At 39.3% G+C, this 17,702-nt stretch overlaps 1 protein-coding gene and 2 long non-coding RNA genes across 3 annotated transcripts in view; 2 read left to right on the top strand and 1 right to left on the bottom strand.

The window, feature by feature from the left end:
• The window catches only part of LOC134160780 (uncharacterized), a 28,165-nt gene extending 25,025 nt beyond the window's left edge, over positions 1 to 3,140 (top strand). The window contains exon 3 of the long non-coding RNA XR_009963677.1: positions 2,833 to 3,140. This is a non-coding gene — a long non-coding RNA (uncharacterized LOC134160780). The remainder of the gene's footprint in view (positions 1 to 2,832) is intronic.
• LOC134160781 (uncharacterized) lies at positions 1,264 to 5,977 on the bottom strand. The gene is made up of 4 exons (XR_009963681.1): positions 5,898 to 5,977; positions 2,877 to 2,985; positions 1,619 to 1,788; positions 1,264 to 1,345 (listed from the first exon to the last, which is right to left on the bottom strand). It is a non-coding gene; the product is annotated as an uncharacterized LOC134160781 (long non-coding RNA).
• Positions 5,978 to 6,436: 459 nt separating this feature from the next.
• ODF2L (outer dense fiber of sperm tails 2 like) lies at positions 6,437 to 17,432 on the top strand. The gene is made up of 11 exons (XM_062613101.1): positions 6,437 to 6,547; positions 7,462 to 7,620; positions 7,842 to 7,904; positions 8,151 to 8,222; positions 8,337 to 8,453; positions 11,407 to 11,592; positions 12,898 to 13,007; positions 13,316 to 13,451; positions 14,012 to 14,122; positions 15,934 to 16,038; positions 17,178 to 17,432. The coding sequence occupies exons 1-11, from the start codon at positions 6,443 to 6,445 to the stop codon at positions 17,415 to 17,417; spliced, it is 1,404 nt and encodes a 467-aa protein (XP_062469085.1). The 5' UTR covers positions 6,437 to 6,442; the 3' UTR covers positions 17,418 to 17,432.
• Positions 17,433 to 17,702: the final 270 nt, after the last annotated feature.

The raw sequence follows: 17,702 nt of genomic DNA, 5'->3' as shown, positions 1-17,702 counted from the left end.
AACTGAGGGTCTTGATGGGTTCATCTCGATTTTACCTAAAGCAGTAAAAGATGCAGATTAATCTTGACTATAAGCACACTCTTGTAGCATGCAGGCGACCTGAACTACACCTCATTTATATGGCTTTATATTTGAAAAATCCATTAACTTAAATGAAGTGCAATAATTTCTACTGCAATAGCTATTTCTGTAGAGTTTCAAGACTGCTAATTACTAAGAAAGCCAATATTAAACTGAAGTAACTGTTACTTGTTATAAAATAATTACAGGAGAGTTTAATTTACTAAAATGTTCACAGTTTTTAATTTAAGATGACTGATTACAGTACTTCAGTTAACAAACCTACAGTTACTCTTTTCACAGGCAAAACACAAATCCTGTCTATCTGTATTACACAGGCACTGCTCTATTATAGAGTTAGCAGTCTACTTTAAATATTCTTCTGGAGAATACTGACTTTCCAGGTTTTGAAAAACATTCAAAACTAAACAGCTCTTAGCTGGGCTGTTGTTGCTCTAATGCTACTGCTAGTATTTATAAAGGGACTTGATGTATAGAGGTGCTGGAATACGTAACTGTATTATTTTCTCTGCATTACTTCGCAATTCTGTTTTCTATACTGCCTGATATAGACATGTCATGACTGCATGGCACTGCAGTTTGCGGCACGATAGTTCTTTTAGCTTGGATGTGAACTTTCAGGCTGTATTTGCTTTTCTTAGGGAAAGCAAACAAGTATTTGGAATAGATCCCATCATTCTTAACCATATCAGAACCTAGATATAAAAATGACATAAATTAACATCAAACAGAAATTGTTGTATTTATTATGCTTTTAGATTAATTTATCTAGAAAATAAGAATAACAGGAAAATTAATCTTTGATACGGTGAGGCGCTGGAATGGGTTTCCCAAAGAAGTGGTGAATGCTCCATTCCTGGCAGTGTTCAAGCCCAGGTTGGACGGAGCCTTGGGCATTATGGTCTAGTGTGAGACGTCCCTGCCAATGGCAGGGGAGTTGGAACTGAGTGATCTTAAGATCCTTTCCAACCGTAACTATTCTATGATTCTATGATATGCAACCTGTGCAGCTCCTGGTTTTGATGGTATGTTAAAACTGTTAGAGACAACTGCAGTCTGAAGTAAGACGTCTTTTGGTACTGCGTTTTAACTCAAGGAAATGCAAATTTCTTAACGAAATCATCTGTTATTTCATTAAAAGCTAAAGAACAGAAGATTTTCAAAATCAGACCAGTTTTTAATTACTTCTTATGTGCTTCTATAGTCACATATTTGATTCTTCTGTGATTGAGTTCTGGTTATGCTTATTTCAGAATTCAGCCACCTATAATGATAAACAAATAGACAAAAATCAGAAGTAAGCAACAGAAGAGTAACAACTAAAAGCAGTGGTGAAAATAAACCTTCACTGCTGATTTAGGCACTTGAAACATCAGCTGATGGTAAACTTAATTTTACATTAATAACAGTATACATTACAGTTGATTTACTTACATAATGATTGAAATAAATGTTACATTTCAAAAAGTAGGATAAAGCAAATTTTGTAAGAGAATATTTAATTGAAGGAAATCTGGTTTTACATGTTTATACATACAGATTATAAACTTTGCATACACATTATTGATGATTCTGCAGTTTGATTTCATTCAGGAATAAATGCAAAGCCTTCCTCAAAAAGCCATGTTGGCCTATTAACAACACAATGTCCTTCAAAGCAGGATTTTTTTTTCACAGATGTAGATGCCAGGAAGATCAGAGGAACACCTGAGGATAAAACAGAATATATTTCCACTTTAAAACCCTATCTGATAACCAGAAGCACCAAACCCCAAACCTGCCCATAAGCATGAAGGATGCCCAAGTGGAGCTGGTGTGGGGTGCAGAAGCCTGCAGCCCCATGCATAGGAGGGCCAAGTGGGTACCTGCCAGGCTCCCTTCTCCCCAGCTGGCTCTGCCCCAGGAGCAGCCATCCACTGCTTCCTCAGTGATGCCCAGCTTCTTCCTGGTTTCCCAGCATGAGACGAGTCAGGGTCTTTCTGGCGGGTCTCTCTCTGCCAGAAAGTAGCTGCCAAAATCCTGAGAGCTGGGGACCACCAGTGCCCCAGTGTGGCTGACCTCTGCAAAGGCAGGGCCAGGCTTGTGCTAACCTTAGGCAAGTGAGGTCAGCCCTCCCTCCATGGAAAAGCAGGAGTTTTTAGCTATAGGGACTGCTGCTCCCACAGTGAGAATCCAGGACTGGGGAACCCATAGGCTACAGGGACTTGAGCAGAGATTTGGTAAACCTTAAGAGCATCTTCCCTGAGCAGCACCCTGAACAACCAGCTGGGGATGGGATCCCTGCTGTTACACAGGGAGAACGGCTTGATGTTGTTATGGCCTGTTACATCCACCCAGGCATCCGCTCACAGTTCCAGATGGCTACATAAAGCACTTCTAATGAACTTCCCATTTTCCTGTAGGTATTGTTTGTGTAACTGCAGCCAGCTATCCGCTCCACCCATGCACAAAAGGGTCTCTGCCTCCACTCCCTGCAAGGCAGAATTTACAGGGCTACTTGTTAATGGTCACTGATAAGAGACAGAATTTGGCCAGATAAAGAATCATGCCTTCCCAAAATCTGTCAAAAGTTGAAGTTGCATGTTTGAGTGTGCCTCTTTTTCTTGGGAAGGAATTTCTGGAAGTAAACTATATTAATACAAATTAAGCTATCTTAATCTTGCAAATACAATGTGCTCTCCACTGTTCCTACCCTTTTGCTTGGAACTCCACTTTGTAATGCATCCTCTTGCTCTTTCTTCCATCCTTAAGGTCTCTATCATGTAGCCCAAGTCTTGAACACTCTCCTGTAGTACCTGTCCCAGTTTTGGGACCTTGACAGGCTCTCTGGTCATTTTCCAGTGTAGCAAAGGGACTGTAGCAATTTAGGAACTGGAGCAAGCAGTTTTGCAGGAGATGCGCATCCTAAAGGAAGGGGAACAAACAGGGCTCAGGTTCACCGCCTGAGTTGCTCTCACAAGTCTAAATTGAGGAATGAATGCAAGTGGATTTAAGGACTGCTTCGTAAAAGAGAAATATATTAGTTTCGCCTCCTCTGAATATCTAAAGTCCTCTGCAAACAACTGTCTGAGCTGGAAGCAATTCACATGGAAATGAGGAGTAGCACCAGTGCAGTTGGATTTATGGTGAATAATTAGCACTGGGAACTCTGATCCAGGAAGGTCAATACATATAATAAGGAAAATTCTGCATCACCTTAGCTGCGGTAACTTGCATCTGGGGTAAGGTGTTTCCAGACATCCTTGGCTAAAACCTAAGAATACCAACACTGAATCATCAATCTCCATATGAAAGACACCCAGACCTGCTGCCATGTAAAATTCCTTGCTATTAGTAGGGCCTCCTTGCTACTTCTTTGTATCTTGGAACTGACTTATATTTCTTCCATGCCTTAAGTGGGTGCAGAAACACCCACTGCTGCTCTTTGAGCAGCAAAGATGATCTACTGCTCGAGCCTGTGCAAAGAGATAAGGCTCCTGGAGTGGGTGACTATGGGGAACTCCACAGCACTACAGCATCGTAACTCCAAGTGGCAGCTCACCCCAGTGTCCACTACCTCGATGAACTATAGAGTGAAGGACTTTGGTGTCTCCTTGCTTCAGAAGTGGCACGCTGCGAGATGAAGCGGAATATGCTGAGAAACAGGCCAAGCAAGCAGCAAAACCCACCATACCTATTTTACAAGAGTGTATGGGAAGAAATGTCACAGTTGCACCTCTGCGAGATATATATTTCTATGTAAGGCAGTGAGTGTCTAAGGGTTGCCAAGGGAAAGAAATTCTGGTCAGTATCATGTGCATGAAAGGATGGGGAAGGAACAGCACATAAACAGGGTCACAGCAAATCTGCTGCTTTTCTGAGACTTTTGTGCTATCAGGCTATTGCTAAAATTAAACAATGACCAAAGAAAGGCGTTGGAGTCTTGAATTTCCGACACAGAAACTGAAGGTTCCTTTAGAGCAGATACAGTCATGAGCCATGGCAAACACTCGGCAGAGCTCCTGTGGTATCTAAAGAAGCCTCTCTCCAGCACTCCTCTTTTGTTAAGGCTTGCAATCATGTCATCGTGGAACTGTGTCCTATTTCCTTTAATTATTTTCCACTCTGTGGATTATGCCACTGTCATTGTGCTTTTGAGGACTGAAACTTGTAATTTGTTCTTTGTTTATGAGATACAGACTGCAATGATAATTATCATGCAAATTAGCCTCACCAAGAGGTAGTGCTTGCTTTATTATGTAAGCAATCATCACATTTTTATATAATTGCAACACTTGTTGCTTTCTTTTTAAATTAAGGCACTCATATAGCAAGTTCTGGGAAGCTGGAATGAAGACTTGTGTCTGAGCTGACTATGAGAGGCCAAAGCCACAGCTCACAAACTGCGGTGCTAAAGCAAAGGTCTGGCCGAGGTGCTTAGTTCACTATTCATCTCTCTTATTGTGAAATAGGAACTCACTCCTCTAAACAAGATAACAAGGTTTTATTGAGGGACAAAGTCAATAAAGCAGAAGCAACAGCACTGGGCGCATGACCATAGCCAGAGGCACAAGTGATTAGCATTTGTTACAGGTTTATATACTTTCACTATTACATTAGTTACATACATATTCACAATTCCCGCATATAGGGAGGGAATATTATAACTAACTCCCGGAACTTATTATCATAAGTCCCCTCCTCTTGGCGTCTGCGCACTGCTCTGCGGTGATTGTGGGTAGGGGTCTTGAGGATGAAGTAAGCAGTCTTCCTCTTGTGAGTAGGGGTCTTCAAGATGAAGTAAGCAGTCTTCCTCACAGTGTACTTTTCACCTTTGTCACGGACGCCCCAGTAATCACAAAACTAGCTGAAACCAGCCATATCTGTAATTCTGATAACTAGCAATGATTTAAAACAGTGTGTCCTTCCTGCAAAATTTATTGCAGGATGGGCAGACAAGGAGTATCCCAAGCTAGCAGATGTTTGGGAGGCTCTGTCTCTAAACTAACTGATAAGTCGCAGGTTGGTGTGAAATAACTCATTCATGTTTAGTGCGGCCACTACATTCCACAGACTTACAACATAAACATTGTTCTCTTTCTACAACCTAAGTTAAGTTAAAAAGTACTTTACCTTTTTCAGGCACTAGCTTTCCTTATATCAAGCCACCCCCCCACCGCCCCCTTTCTTTTACCTTTACAAATTCTTTTGCTATGTGACTCCGTTTTGCTCAAGAGTTCTGGCCCTTTTTAACTTGTCTAATCTTGAGTCTTTAGCGAGCTTTCTTTCTGTTATTGTAAACTGGTACAGTTATATCCACATAACCACACCTATGATTTGCAAAAGCCAATACATTTATGTGTTTATCACACTATAGAGAGCAAAACATTAAGCACATGAAAAGCCAACATACCACTTTGTCATTTGGGTACAAATAGGTACTCACTCCAGCATGGATAATGGAGTGATTTCATCTACTAGAAAAAGAAAAGATCGAAATTTAGCCTTTGATTTTTATTACTGTGCACACATTATAGATTCACAGAACCACAGAGTAGTTTGGGTTGAAGGGAACTTAAAGCTCACCCAGCTCCACCCCCCTGCCACAGGCAGGGACACCTTCCACTAGAGCAGGTTCCTCCAAGTCCCTGTGTCCAACCTGGCTTTGAACACTGCCAGGGATGGGGCAGCCACAGCTTCTCTGGGCACCCTGTGCCAGCACCTCAGCACCCTCACAGGGAAGAGCTTCTGCCTAAGAGCTCATCTCAATCTCCCCTCCGGTAGTTTAAAGCCATTCCCCCTTGTTCTGTCCCTGCAGGCCCTCGTCAGGAACCCACCTGCCTGCGCTGCCCTGGTGTCACCAGGCCCCGAGCGGGCCCGCCCCGTGGGGACGGTGCCGCCGCCTCTTCCCGCCCGCCGAGCCGGGAGCAGGCTGCGGCAACGGCCGGTTGCCAGGCAACGGCTCATGGCGGGCAGCGGCGGTGAGGTGAGGTGAGGGGGTGCCGAGGGGCCGCGGGCAGCCGTGCGGAGGGGCGTCTGGGAGAGGGGATGGTGCCGCGGTGGTGGGCACTGGTGGTTGGCCCGGGCCCCTGCGGGGATTTGCCGCTGCGAGCTTTACTCCGTCTTTGGTGTGCATTGAGGTTTGTGTTGCTGAGGGGTTTGGTTTCCGTGCGCTGTATGTGTGAATTCAGTGCTGCTTCGGTGCTTACAGGTTATGAATACGTGTGCAAGGTCTCAGCTGCGTGATCGGTGTTAAATCTCTGATGGGTTCACCTGGTCTGGTCCGCTGTAATTGCTAGTGGGAACGACCTGGGATGCTGGTAACATTTCAGTTACTATTCTTGTTAACACATACTGTCTTGTTACACAGCGTTAACTCAGAATGTCGTCATCACTGCCATCATCCTCGTATTTACCTGTACGGAATTGTACTGCGCCTCTACGGGACTTGGATCTTCTGGGAAAGCTGCTTCTTCGTGCTGCTGAGGCAAGTTCATTCTGTTCCTGTTCAGCTTGATTTTTTCATACTGTTTCCTTTGTTAACAAGATTCAAAACGTATTTCACAACATACTTCCTAGCTACTGATGGGAAGTACACGATATTTCAAAAAGTGGACATCAAAATGGTATACTGAAAGTATGGCAGAAATAGTGTTATATTCTTTCCTGCTTACACAGACAGGCTGGGATAAATTAAAGACAAAGTTTAATCTTTCGAGATGCTATTTTCACTAGAAGTAATTAAATTCAAGAACTTAGTTTTGTTTAGATAACCAAGAAAAAGCTATAGAGACCTGTGCTGTGTTGCACAAATTGAGGTCTGCTAGGAAACGTAAGCCTCTAATAAACCAAGATACATAACCGGAGTGTAGTATTTGCCTTATGGTGACAGTTGAAAGCAGACCAGTCTACGTTCTGATTCTGTGAGGAAGTGTTTGGAGAAGGGGTGAAGGTGATGGCAGGTTCCTGGTGTATGACAAGGAAGTGGTGGGGGAATGGGATGCACTTAGGTAGTAGGCACTGACAGTTGGCTCTGGACTTGCCATGACGCGGGCAGCATCGTGTTCCTGTGCAGCTCTGCCTGGTGAGGAGCTTTTAGCCTTTCCAAACTGGGAAAAGAGAGATGCCATTGCTGCCTCCAAATCGGAAGAACTCTGCTGTGGTACATAACATTGGTGTCTGAGCAGGAGTTGGCCTCCACCTTTGCTGGAGGCAAATTGTATACCTTTGTACTATGGATTAGGTGTGTTCTGTGAGTGATCAGTTTGAGTTTTAATCCCTTCTCCTAAGTGATTCTGCTGAAGAGCTGACTTGTTTTATGTTGATATCCTCGAATCAGCAAGATCAATGTCCAAACTGTGAGTGATACTAAATGTTACATAATTATGAATGCTGTTTCAGGGAAAAATGGATGTGCCACCTAGAGAAGCAGGAAAGCTCTGCTCACTGATTCAACCGCATGAAAAGGATTATCATAGAACTACACAAGCCATCCAAGATGGAAAATATTTTACTGATCTAAGCAAAGAATCTGACAGCATAGAACAAGTAAGAAAGTATGTAAGGCATAAACATAGAACCAGTATGAGTGTGCATTTCATATGAGTCTTAAACAGTTAGTCTTATTATCTTCTTTAATAGATCTGTTGGGAAGATTTTTTTTTTGTTGTTACGTCCTATGCACTAAATTGGACAGGACATAACAAATTTGGAAGGCATTTGGTGGGCTAAATCAATTATCATCTGAAGTAATTTTTCAATGTTTCCTACTTGTCTTGCAGTTAAACAGTAAAAACATGGACACATTGATGCAGAAGTTAAATGAAATCATGTTCCAAAATACTGTAAGTAAATTAAAATTTCTGTCTCTCTTTGTTCTGTGCTGTACATCTGAAAATGGCTGCATCATGGGATCACACAGTTTGAAGTGACAGTGGCAAAGTGGGAATGTTTGTGAGGTATCATTGCAATGTGGGATCTTAGGGTCTTCCATCTTACAGCTGAAATGTTCATCAGTGTGCAGTACTGTTGCATTGCTGTGTTCAGACATTCAAATATTTTTTTTGCGTTTGTTTTTTTTTCCAATGAAGATTCTCAGGAGAAAAACACTTGAAAGGGAGAAACAGGTTAAAGACCTTACATCCAGGCTTCAGCTCAAAAAAGTGAGTGATCAGTTGTGTTGGAATCCATGTTTTCTCCCATGTAATATGTAATAAATAGCATCATATGACATATTTCCGTAGACTAATAGTTCTCTGTTTATTTCTCCTTCTTAGGCCAATGTACAAAAGGGAGACCATTTCTCAAGATCAGCAAAGACAATACAACTTCACCTGCAACATCAGATTCAAAGAAAAGAAGCGGAAAATGATGAATTAAAAGAGAAAATACAGGTTAACATAGTTTTTACTTTGTGCTTCGGTTTATTTGAAACAACTAGCAAAGCCTTACTGTGGTCTAAGTTTGATTCAGATGTGAGAGTTGAATCTTAAAGTACCACTTGAAATCAAACTCTTGGTAAAAGAAAAATCCCAAACAGTAAAAATCATCAGCATTTATATTTTGCACAATCTGCCCGACCCCACTGTTTTGATTGCAAGGTTTGTTGTTTGTTTTCTTTTTTCCTTCTTTCCTTAACTTGTGCATACTAGCAGTTCTGAATAGAAGTTGAGCACACAGAAGCATTTGCACTCACCTGACTGTGCTATCTAGAAGATAGATACCGATCCAGAGGCAGTCTCCATACAGTCAGTAGAAAGAGATATGCAAGTCTTCAGGATGAGTGGCTGTTATACGATAAGGGCCATGAATCACCACCTATTTATTGACTGTGAAAGAGTCAATAAACCTCTTAATACTGACTGAAAGAGAAACACTTAAGACTAATGCCTAACCTCACTTTAAGGTAGCTGGAATCCCATTTCCTATTCTATGAAACAAGAGGTAAATTTGGGCATTTGCTTCAGTTACTGACTAGAACAAGGCAAGGAAGAGGTGATGTGTCAGAGGCTGGAGCATACATACCCTCAAATTTCAGTATTTGAAACTTGTCAAGAACACAGGCATGAATGAGAAAACACCGGCTAAAAAAGAATGTATTTCTAACTTCTAAACTTTTTTTTAGTAGCATATATCCCCTATTAATTCTATAATTTGTTAAGGAATCTATAGCAACTCAGTTTCCAAAAAAGTCATGTATGTCTATGTCTATATTAAAACCTCCTTTTCTCCTAAATAAAAATCGCTTACTTGTCCTACTTAGTACAACTACAGAATTCCAACAGCATTTTCATTTAAGTAACTTGATATATAACTGTATTTTCATTCAATCTTGATTTACAATCTTGATTCACGAGTTTTGTTTGTTTGCTCTTCAAAATGCGCTGAAGTTAGTTGATGGCTTCAAGCCTGTTGATGATTTTGTTAATGATCTGGACAAAAGTTTGCGAAAGCTTAGCAATACCCTTATGAAATCAATCCTTCATGTAAATTCACCTCAGCCACTGAATAACGCCCAGAGCGCTTATTGTTAGTGTGATTGTGACCTCCTGTGGTTATAACAAGCGATAACAGCTGTGTGCTTAAACCAAGAGTTGGAAGAGACCTTACATAGACTCTGATTTTCTATTTGCTCTATTTACTGAAGGTGTTCTTCTGCTGCCCTGGCCAAATCATGTCTTTGTTCATCAAATGCCTTATAAGCATCTATATATGAGAAGTGCTTCCTGCCTATTTGTTTTTTTTTATCATTTTTTGAAGCAGTACGGTACCTGAGACCCTCTTTTACGTGGAAAACCACATACTTTTTTCATTAATTGTGGAAAAGTTTTGGGGCCATTAGCAGGACCTATATAACAAATACCCTGTCATATGCATAATATGTGTATTTTATATCAACTGGCAAATAGTAGCTCGAATATAAGGCTGGCACATTAACATAGTAGGTAAATGGCATGTCATTCTGGTCCTTTTTCATGTAGAACATAATTAAGTGTCAGACCTAGACTCAAAGGAAGGAAACAGATGCATTAATCATTCTTACAATTAGGATATTTATCAGTGACTTGAGAAATTAATTTATGCTACTAGCCTACTTACATTGCTGTAGTTTGGCAGATGAATAATAAGTGGTAAGACTGGAACTTGCCCTTGTCTTTATGAGGGTAGTTGTCTACTGGTAGCTTGGTCATATTTTTGATAAGCTGTACTTACCACCTTTGGAAGAATCAAATCTGAGATTCTCCTTGAAGCAGAGTCCAGTATTGCTTTTATTGTATGTCATTGTGCAATGTTTTAATGTCTTGTGATTTTTTTCCCATTCATATTTAAATAACAAATGATACATACATGAGAAATATAAAAGTCATGAAGTTAGAGATGTTAATTATCTTAATTATCTTCCTGGACTGGATGGGGTTAATTCATTGCCTTCATCAGAGTAATGTAAAAATCTAGTTAGTCAGAAATACTAACAGTAGTAGAAAAGATAATATAATGACAGTCGTAGAACTCAGCTCTCATCTCAATTGCATTGTACACATTTCATAATATGATTAAATGCATTAAAAATATATTTCATGCAAATGTATCTTATTTCCTGAGTGTTGCAAGATCAAGCACTCCAGAAATTATAAGTTGTCCTTACAATGTGTGATTTAATGCTGTGGGTTAAGCTTTATCACAGCCTCTTTTAATTATCTTTAAACAATTGTCTGCTGTGCACAAGGCAGTGCTTAATCTTCACTATCCATTGAACACAAAATGCAGCTTTCCATAAAACACTGTTTCTCTTTCCATAAAAAATAGTTTCTCTTCTAAAAATTCTGTTTCATTATTACAGTGGGGCCATTATATGCATGGGAAAAAGTCAGAGATCTTGTAAGAAGATAGTGTTTTGTCATCTAATAACAGACCATATCATAATGTGTGTATTCAAGAAAGACCACAGCCTTTCCTAGCTTCTTGACTTAAAAAAGCCCAAATCCAATATCTTAACTTTCATATGTAAATTTCATATGCAGTTATACTGATCTCCAGCCCTAGTTATGTGCGTGCTCACCAGATTCAGAGCACATACTGCTACCACATCGGTGAATATCACATCCCTGATATTCTTGGTCATCTTTGTCCTGAGTTTCCCAATAGGTATTTTCTCTTGCTTAACTCCTGTATCTATCTTGACTAGCTCCTTGTATCAACCATAAGTTTTGAGGTACAAAGATATTATGGGAATCGATTATAAATTACCGATTATAAATGTAATCGGTATTTCTGATGCCTGTTATGTCACAAAATGATCTGTAAGGCATAGAAATTTAAAAGATTTGATGTTTAATTATTCTGCAGACTCTACAGAAGAAAATAACAGCGTGGAAACTTCATTTTGGTGAATACAAGCATCAGATGTTAGCCTTAAAGGAAACAAGTGAGCAAAAGAAGAGTGCTCTGAAAAAAGCAGTCAGATGCCAGAAACAAAGAGCTCGGCACTTCGAAGCAGCTGTGGAAAAACTAACTTCCAAAATAAAAGAACGTGTGAGTGACTATGCTGTGAGCAATTGGGAGACTTTCTCCTGTGGAAATGGGAAGAGTTTGTTGGTCCTGCTCTGTTTGTATCTCTTTTTTTCCTCCTTGGTTAAGGAAAAGGTTGCTGTAAGTGACATGCAAGCTGTTACTACATTTTTTTTTTTGGTTAAAATTCAGTGAATGTCTTAATCCATGAAGTTATACACTCCAAACCGTAGTACATAAGAGAAGTCTGATCAGACTTCAAAGGTCAGTTGCATCTTTCCTGATCTTCCTGTTAGACCTTTATGAATATACACTGACTTAACTCAGAAGTACAGTTTACTGAGAATCCATGATTGGGGTTTGAAGTCTTTGTTTTCTTTATCAGTGTAAGACATCTCATGTCATACTTATACTTCACTTTATGTTTCTAAGCTGCTTGCTCCGAACCTTTTCAAATTCCAAGCGAAAACTTCTTTCATCCAGATTATTCCTTAGATTCCTGCACTGCATATCCCCACAGTGTGTCATTGTTCAAAAAGGCCAGGTGGATCAGAACTGTGCTGAGATCTTTATTGCCTTATTTAGGCTTCCTAGGAAGAGTATATTTTCATGCCTTCAGATGCATTGCCCTAATTTTGGATATGTCATTATTAAAGGTACATTTTTCCAGTTATTATGTCAGGAGATGATTAAAAATAGGGTGGTTTTTTGTTGTTTTCTTTGATCTTTGTGAGAAGACAGTGGTGGATCCTTACCTACACTTAGCAGTACAGAGAGATGACAGCTAACTCCTGGACTTTTGATGTTTTGTAGTCACACTGTTGCTTTCGTTCCCCATTGACCTGGTGTACTTTCAGGATTGCATATGCTGGTTAATTATTCATACTCCTTTGAGGGACTTTACCTAACTTTGCATTTCTTACTCAGCAGTTATTTTTTATCCTTAAACTGTTTTGGCAGGATTTTGGTTTTGCATAGATTTCTGTAATTTCCATGCAGTAGAGATGTAGTGGAGACAAATACTTTTGTTGTAAGAAAAAGTTTTAATCTTAAAATTTGAAATAAAGATGTTGTATTCTACAGCTAATACACAGTGCCAGTGTGATTTTGCCTTGAAAGTAAGTCTCTACTTAGACTTCACTTGTTTAAAATGTGAGTAGTTTTGTTCATTCTCTCTTGAGACAAAATTGACATTGCTTTGTGCCAGGGAGATGCAATAAAGCCATCTTATATTAAATTACTCTTGTGTTTAGAAAAATGGGTAGAACAAGATGGCATTTTTCAGTGGCATTCTTCTGTTTTGTAATCTGTAATTCTTGTATTATGTAGGAAGTCAAACTGTCTGAGATACTGTCAGCTTCCAGTGTCTGGAAGAAGCAGCATGATAGAGTGGTTGAAGGAAATACAAGGTTAGAAATTCAAACAGAAGATCTTAAGAAGTAAGTTAAACTGTTGATCTATTCTTTTTTTTCTGTAGTCACACAGTTGATATTTAGTAGTGCAGCACTCAGTGTTGACAGTGTAAACATGCTTCTGTAGTCACATTCCTAAATTCTGAGCAGAATTTAGAAGTTGCAAACTGCAACAAATTCAAGATTTTTGGCCTCCTCTGCTGTATTTCACAACTTTTTTAAAAACATTTTATGATAAGAACACCAAAGGAGTATGTTAAGGTACAATTTAATATGCACAGTGAGAGTTTTGGAAGCACTGTGTATTTTACATGAGTTCTTGCCTATCTAACAAGGCAGATCACAAGGCTTTTGGAAGACCTGAAAAGAAAGGAGGAATGGAGAAGAAACCCAGATGAGGAGATTCTTGGAAAGCTAAATGCTGTTGATTCTGAAAATGAAAAGATTTACCTCGAAAATGAAAAATTAAAGGTGAGACCATTATAAACCATTGTTGAGTGGCTTTGCATTTCTGATACATTAATGAAGTAATCACAGTAATTTCATTTAGGCCTTCTGTATAGAGATCCCAAACCTGTAGAATAAATTTTGCTATCCAATTTTTACAGGAAGTGAAAATGAGACACAGAAAATTTATCAGTGAAAGTCTATGGCAGAGCTAGGAACAGGGTTGTCTATTCATCTATCTGCTTAACCAGGATGCCATTTATTTCACTGTCAGTAGCTACACAATTGCTTAGCTAGAAGTTGTTATTTTATGTTTGTAAAACTTCCTTTCAGATTAAAGAACTAAGTTTAGCTCAGTTATTAATTTCAACTTTTTTACAGGTTCTTTGTTTTATTTATCCTCCAAAGTAAATGTTCTCATGAGCTGACAAACCAGCTGCGGGTTCTCATTTTTGTTTGACAGGATAAAGAACTGTGTCAACCTTTTAAATGCCTGTAGGTCACTTGCTAGTGGTATCATATGGTAGACTGTGTTCTTTTAATAGCACTCTTAGAAATCTTGTATTTTCCATGTTTTTATCAAGGCTTCCCTTGCCACATTGGAAAGCAATAGTGTTTCTGTTGAAAATGAGCTGCAAAATCTTCAAAAAAAGGCAAAAGTGCAGGAAAACCTTGTTGAACAATATAAAAATCAGGTGAGTAGCATATTTGAAATGTTCATATATGGCTTTTAAATTCTAAGCAGTTTTGAGAAAATGATAAAGGTTTTGTTTATAGTAAACAAGAACTGTTGTTATGGTGACTGTAATACTGTTGTAACATTTGGGATGAGAGAAGAGAGTACCATTACAAACCATATCCAAACAGTCTTCACACTGCTGCTGGTACACTTAATCGTAAGTAAGTGTATTGTGTGAAGCCCAGCTGAAGCTCATGGAAGCCAACAGAGCCAATTACATAGTGGCTTAGTAAAGATTTGCTTCCTAAAAAATATGTTTGCAACCCAGTAAACTATATTTAAAAAGCAGAATTTGAGTCTGGTGGCTTTAATGGACAAATCCAATGATATTTTACCTCTCCTTGGTTAAAGAGTAGGACTTTGGGGTGTTGATTGACAAGAAGCTCAACATGAGCCAGCAGTATGCACTTGCAGCCCAGGAAGCCAACCATGTTCTGGGGTACATCAGAAGGAGTGTGATCAGCAGGTCAAGGGAGTAATCCTGCCCCTCTGCTCTGCTCTGATCTCATGAGACCCTACCTGGAGTACTGAGTTCAGCTTTGGTGCCCCCAGCCCAAGAAGGATATAGAGCTGTTGGAGCGAGTCTTGAGGAGGGCTTTGAAGATGTTCCAAGGGCTGCAGCACCTCTCCTATAGAGACAGGCCGAGAGAGTTGGAGTTATTCAGACTGGAGAAGAAGAAGCTTCAGGGAGACCTTGTAGAGCAGCCTTCCAGTACCTAAAGGGACTGACAAGAAAGCTGGAGAGGGACTTCTGACAAGTAGTGACAGGACAAGGGGGAATGGCTTTAAATGACAGAACGTAGACTTAGATTAGATCTTAGGCAGAAATTCTTCCCTGTGAGGGTGCTGAGGTGCTGGCACAGGGTGCCCAGAGAAGCTGTGGCTGCCCCATCCCTGGCAGTGTTCAAGGCCAAGTTGGATGGGGCTTGGAGCAACTTGCTCCAGTGCAAGGTGTCCCTGCCTGTGGAAGATGGTTGGACTGGATGAGCTTTAAGGTCCCTTCCAACCCAAACCAGTCTGGGATTCTTTGGTATCTTTTTTTCCACATTTCTAAGAACCTCAAGCCAGCATTCAAGTATTGTTATAAGCAGTTTTATTTATACAGGTAGTTCCACACTGAAAATACCAGCAAAACAAAAAAAAATATCAGACTTAAAATGGGCTTTTTGTATTTGCTTTTAATCACAGAGAAGACATTTTAGAACTTTGATTCTAAGTTGTATATATTTCTGCACTAGTATAGGCCCCATTTCACTGAGTCTTCTCTTATCTCTTGTAAAAATTATTGAAAGACATGATACAAAACCTAAGTAAAATTAGTGTGTCTTGTCTGTAGAGTGCATCACCACGATTAAAATTGTTGCCAACTTTAAGATGGGAAATGTAGTTCCAGGAAACAGTCAGCCTTAAGCAGTGAGTGGAATGAAATTCCCCAGCTTGTAGCTGTGGTGACTTCAGATGGGAACTGCTGGTGGTACTTATTATCTGAAGGGTGAGTCATGCTGTCTGCTTCTGTAGCACAAGTGTAGCTCATTCTCCATAGTTGAATATGAAATGTTGAGATCAGAGTGTTCTTTACCCAGTTACCTTTTTATATGTGCTGTGGTGAGTAGGAAAATGAAAATAAATAACTCATATTATGACAGATACTGAGGTTCTGTTTAGAAATCAAAGGTTTTCCTTTATGCTTCATACTAATGATTCTGTATTTTCTGTATTTAAAAGAAACACCTTGCAAATGCATGTGAAAATTATATGTTGTCCTAGGTACAAGAATTACAAACAGCAGTAGAAGAATTGAAATCCAGATATGCAACAGCCTTAAATGAAAACAAAAGAATAATAGAAGACAAAAGCTTGGAAGTAGATCAGGTAAGTTTCGGAGTAATAAAACATGTTTCCAAACATGCTCTAGGGCATTGATCTTTCCTACACTTTTGTGTAGGATCCACTCAGAAGTCACAGGGTACTGGCTCTTTTTCCATGTATAAAACTGTTTTTAAATTCACTAGATGTTTTATAGCCTCATGTGAGCTGGTGTGTTTTGGTTACCACACAATTGCAGAAAGGTGAGAAATGGTTCCTAGAGTAATGATGAAGGAGTTGGGCTGCTGTTGTGGAATTTCAGGATCTTTTTATCACTTTTAAAAATGGGATTTTGTTGATGCTTTTAAAACTATGTCTCTCAACAGTACACCTGTGAAAGTTGCATCCAGAAGCAAACCTACCATAAGACTGCTTTGTCTGTTTTAACTAGCAGTTAAAACAGTGCATCCATACAGAGATGAGTTTTAAGTGTTTCAGCAGATGGAGTTGAATAATCGAACAGAGTTAGCACATTCTTAAACATCAGAAAACAATGCAAAACTGGTAGGAAAATCATTTTGCTCAGTTCCCCATGGCTCATCAAAACACATATTCTTTTAAGCTATAAAACTGTGGTAAGGATAGGTTTTGCATTGCCTGCAGTGTTCTGTTTTAGAGAACGGAATTAATCCTCACAGAGGGCATCTTAGATATACATTTTATTTCATACTAACTTTATTTTTCCATATTTGAGTTGCAGAATGGAGAAAAATACTTTCTGAACCCCAAAATAGTACTTGCATGGAATTTTATGTGGCTTCAGGTGGCATTAGGTGTTGCCCTCTTTTCCAGTAGTTGTATGATTAGAAGTTTTCCTGTCAGCTGTTTAATGTGGCTGTATGCCATCTCCCAAAATATATTGCCATAAAGACAAAAAGTTCGGGTATTGCATGATGAACTGCTACCACTTGCATCATTTTGTATATATTCATTATGAATGTTACTGGTTCATTAATGAAATACAGTCAGAGATGGAAATTTCTCCAGTGCTGAACTTCTAACTTTGTCAGTATTCTATAAAATCATTGATATTATGCAACTTGTGTAGAATTTTAGATTTATTACTTATGGAAAGTTATTAAGTATTACAACAATTAATTTATGGTTTTACATTCACATTTTTCTCCTCTGATGCTACTATGCAGGTGAGGGACAACGTGGAGCCTGAGTTAAAGGAGTTAGAACATGGGTTTGAGTTGCTGAAAGCACCTGAGGAAAAACAGCAATCCTCTCAGAAAAAACTTGTATCCTGGGAAAGGATCCATGCACAGAAATGCAAAACCCTTAGGGAGCTGCAGGTTCAGGTGCTTAGAATATGCTTATTTTTAAAGATAAATGAGAAAATTATGTGGAAGAAAGTCTCTGGGCCATTTTTTTCTTATTAGCATGTGTGACCATCATGTAGTTTCCTTCCTTATTTGCTTCATAGATCAGGAGTTTCTTCTGTAGAAATAGCATAATGCAAATAAAACTATTGCCAACAGTATTTATGTGAATTCAGTATTAGACAAGACTGGTTACTTGTAAATTCTGTATCTTTTCAGTGCATATATTCTTGATCCTTTTGAACACTTACGGCCTGAGATGTGTTGCAGAATTCTTCCCTAAAAATAAATGTGCAAGCCTAGTTAATGTTTGTATCTGGCGCAATAATTTAATTCCACGGTCAT

The sequence above is a fragment of the Pezoporus occidentalis genome, unplaced genomic scaffold, assembly GCF_034315485.1.
Source record: "Pezoporus occidentalis ecotype Australia unplaced genomic scaffold, CSIRO_AGI_Poc_V1 ctg164, whole genome shotgun sequence".
NCBI lineage: Eukaryota > Metazoa > Chordata > Aves > Psittaciformes > Psittacidae > Pezoporus > Pezoporus occidentalis.
This window is presented reverse-complemented; position numbering and strand designations above follow the sequence as displayed.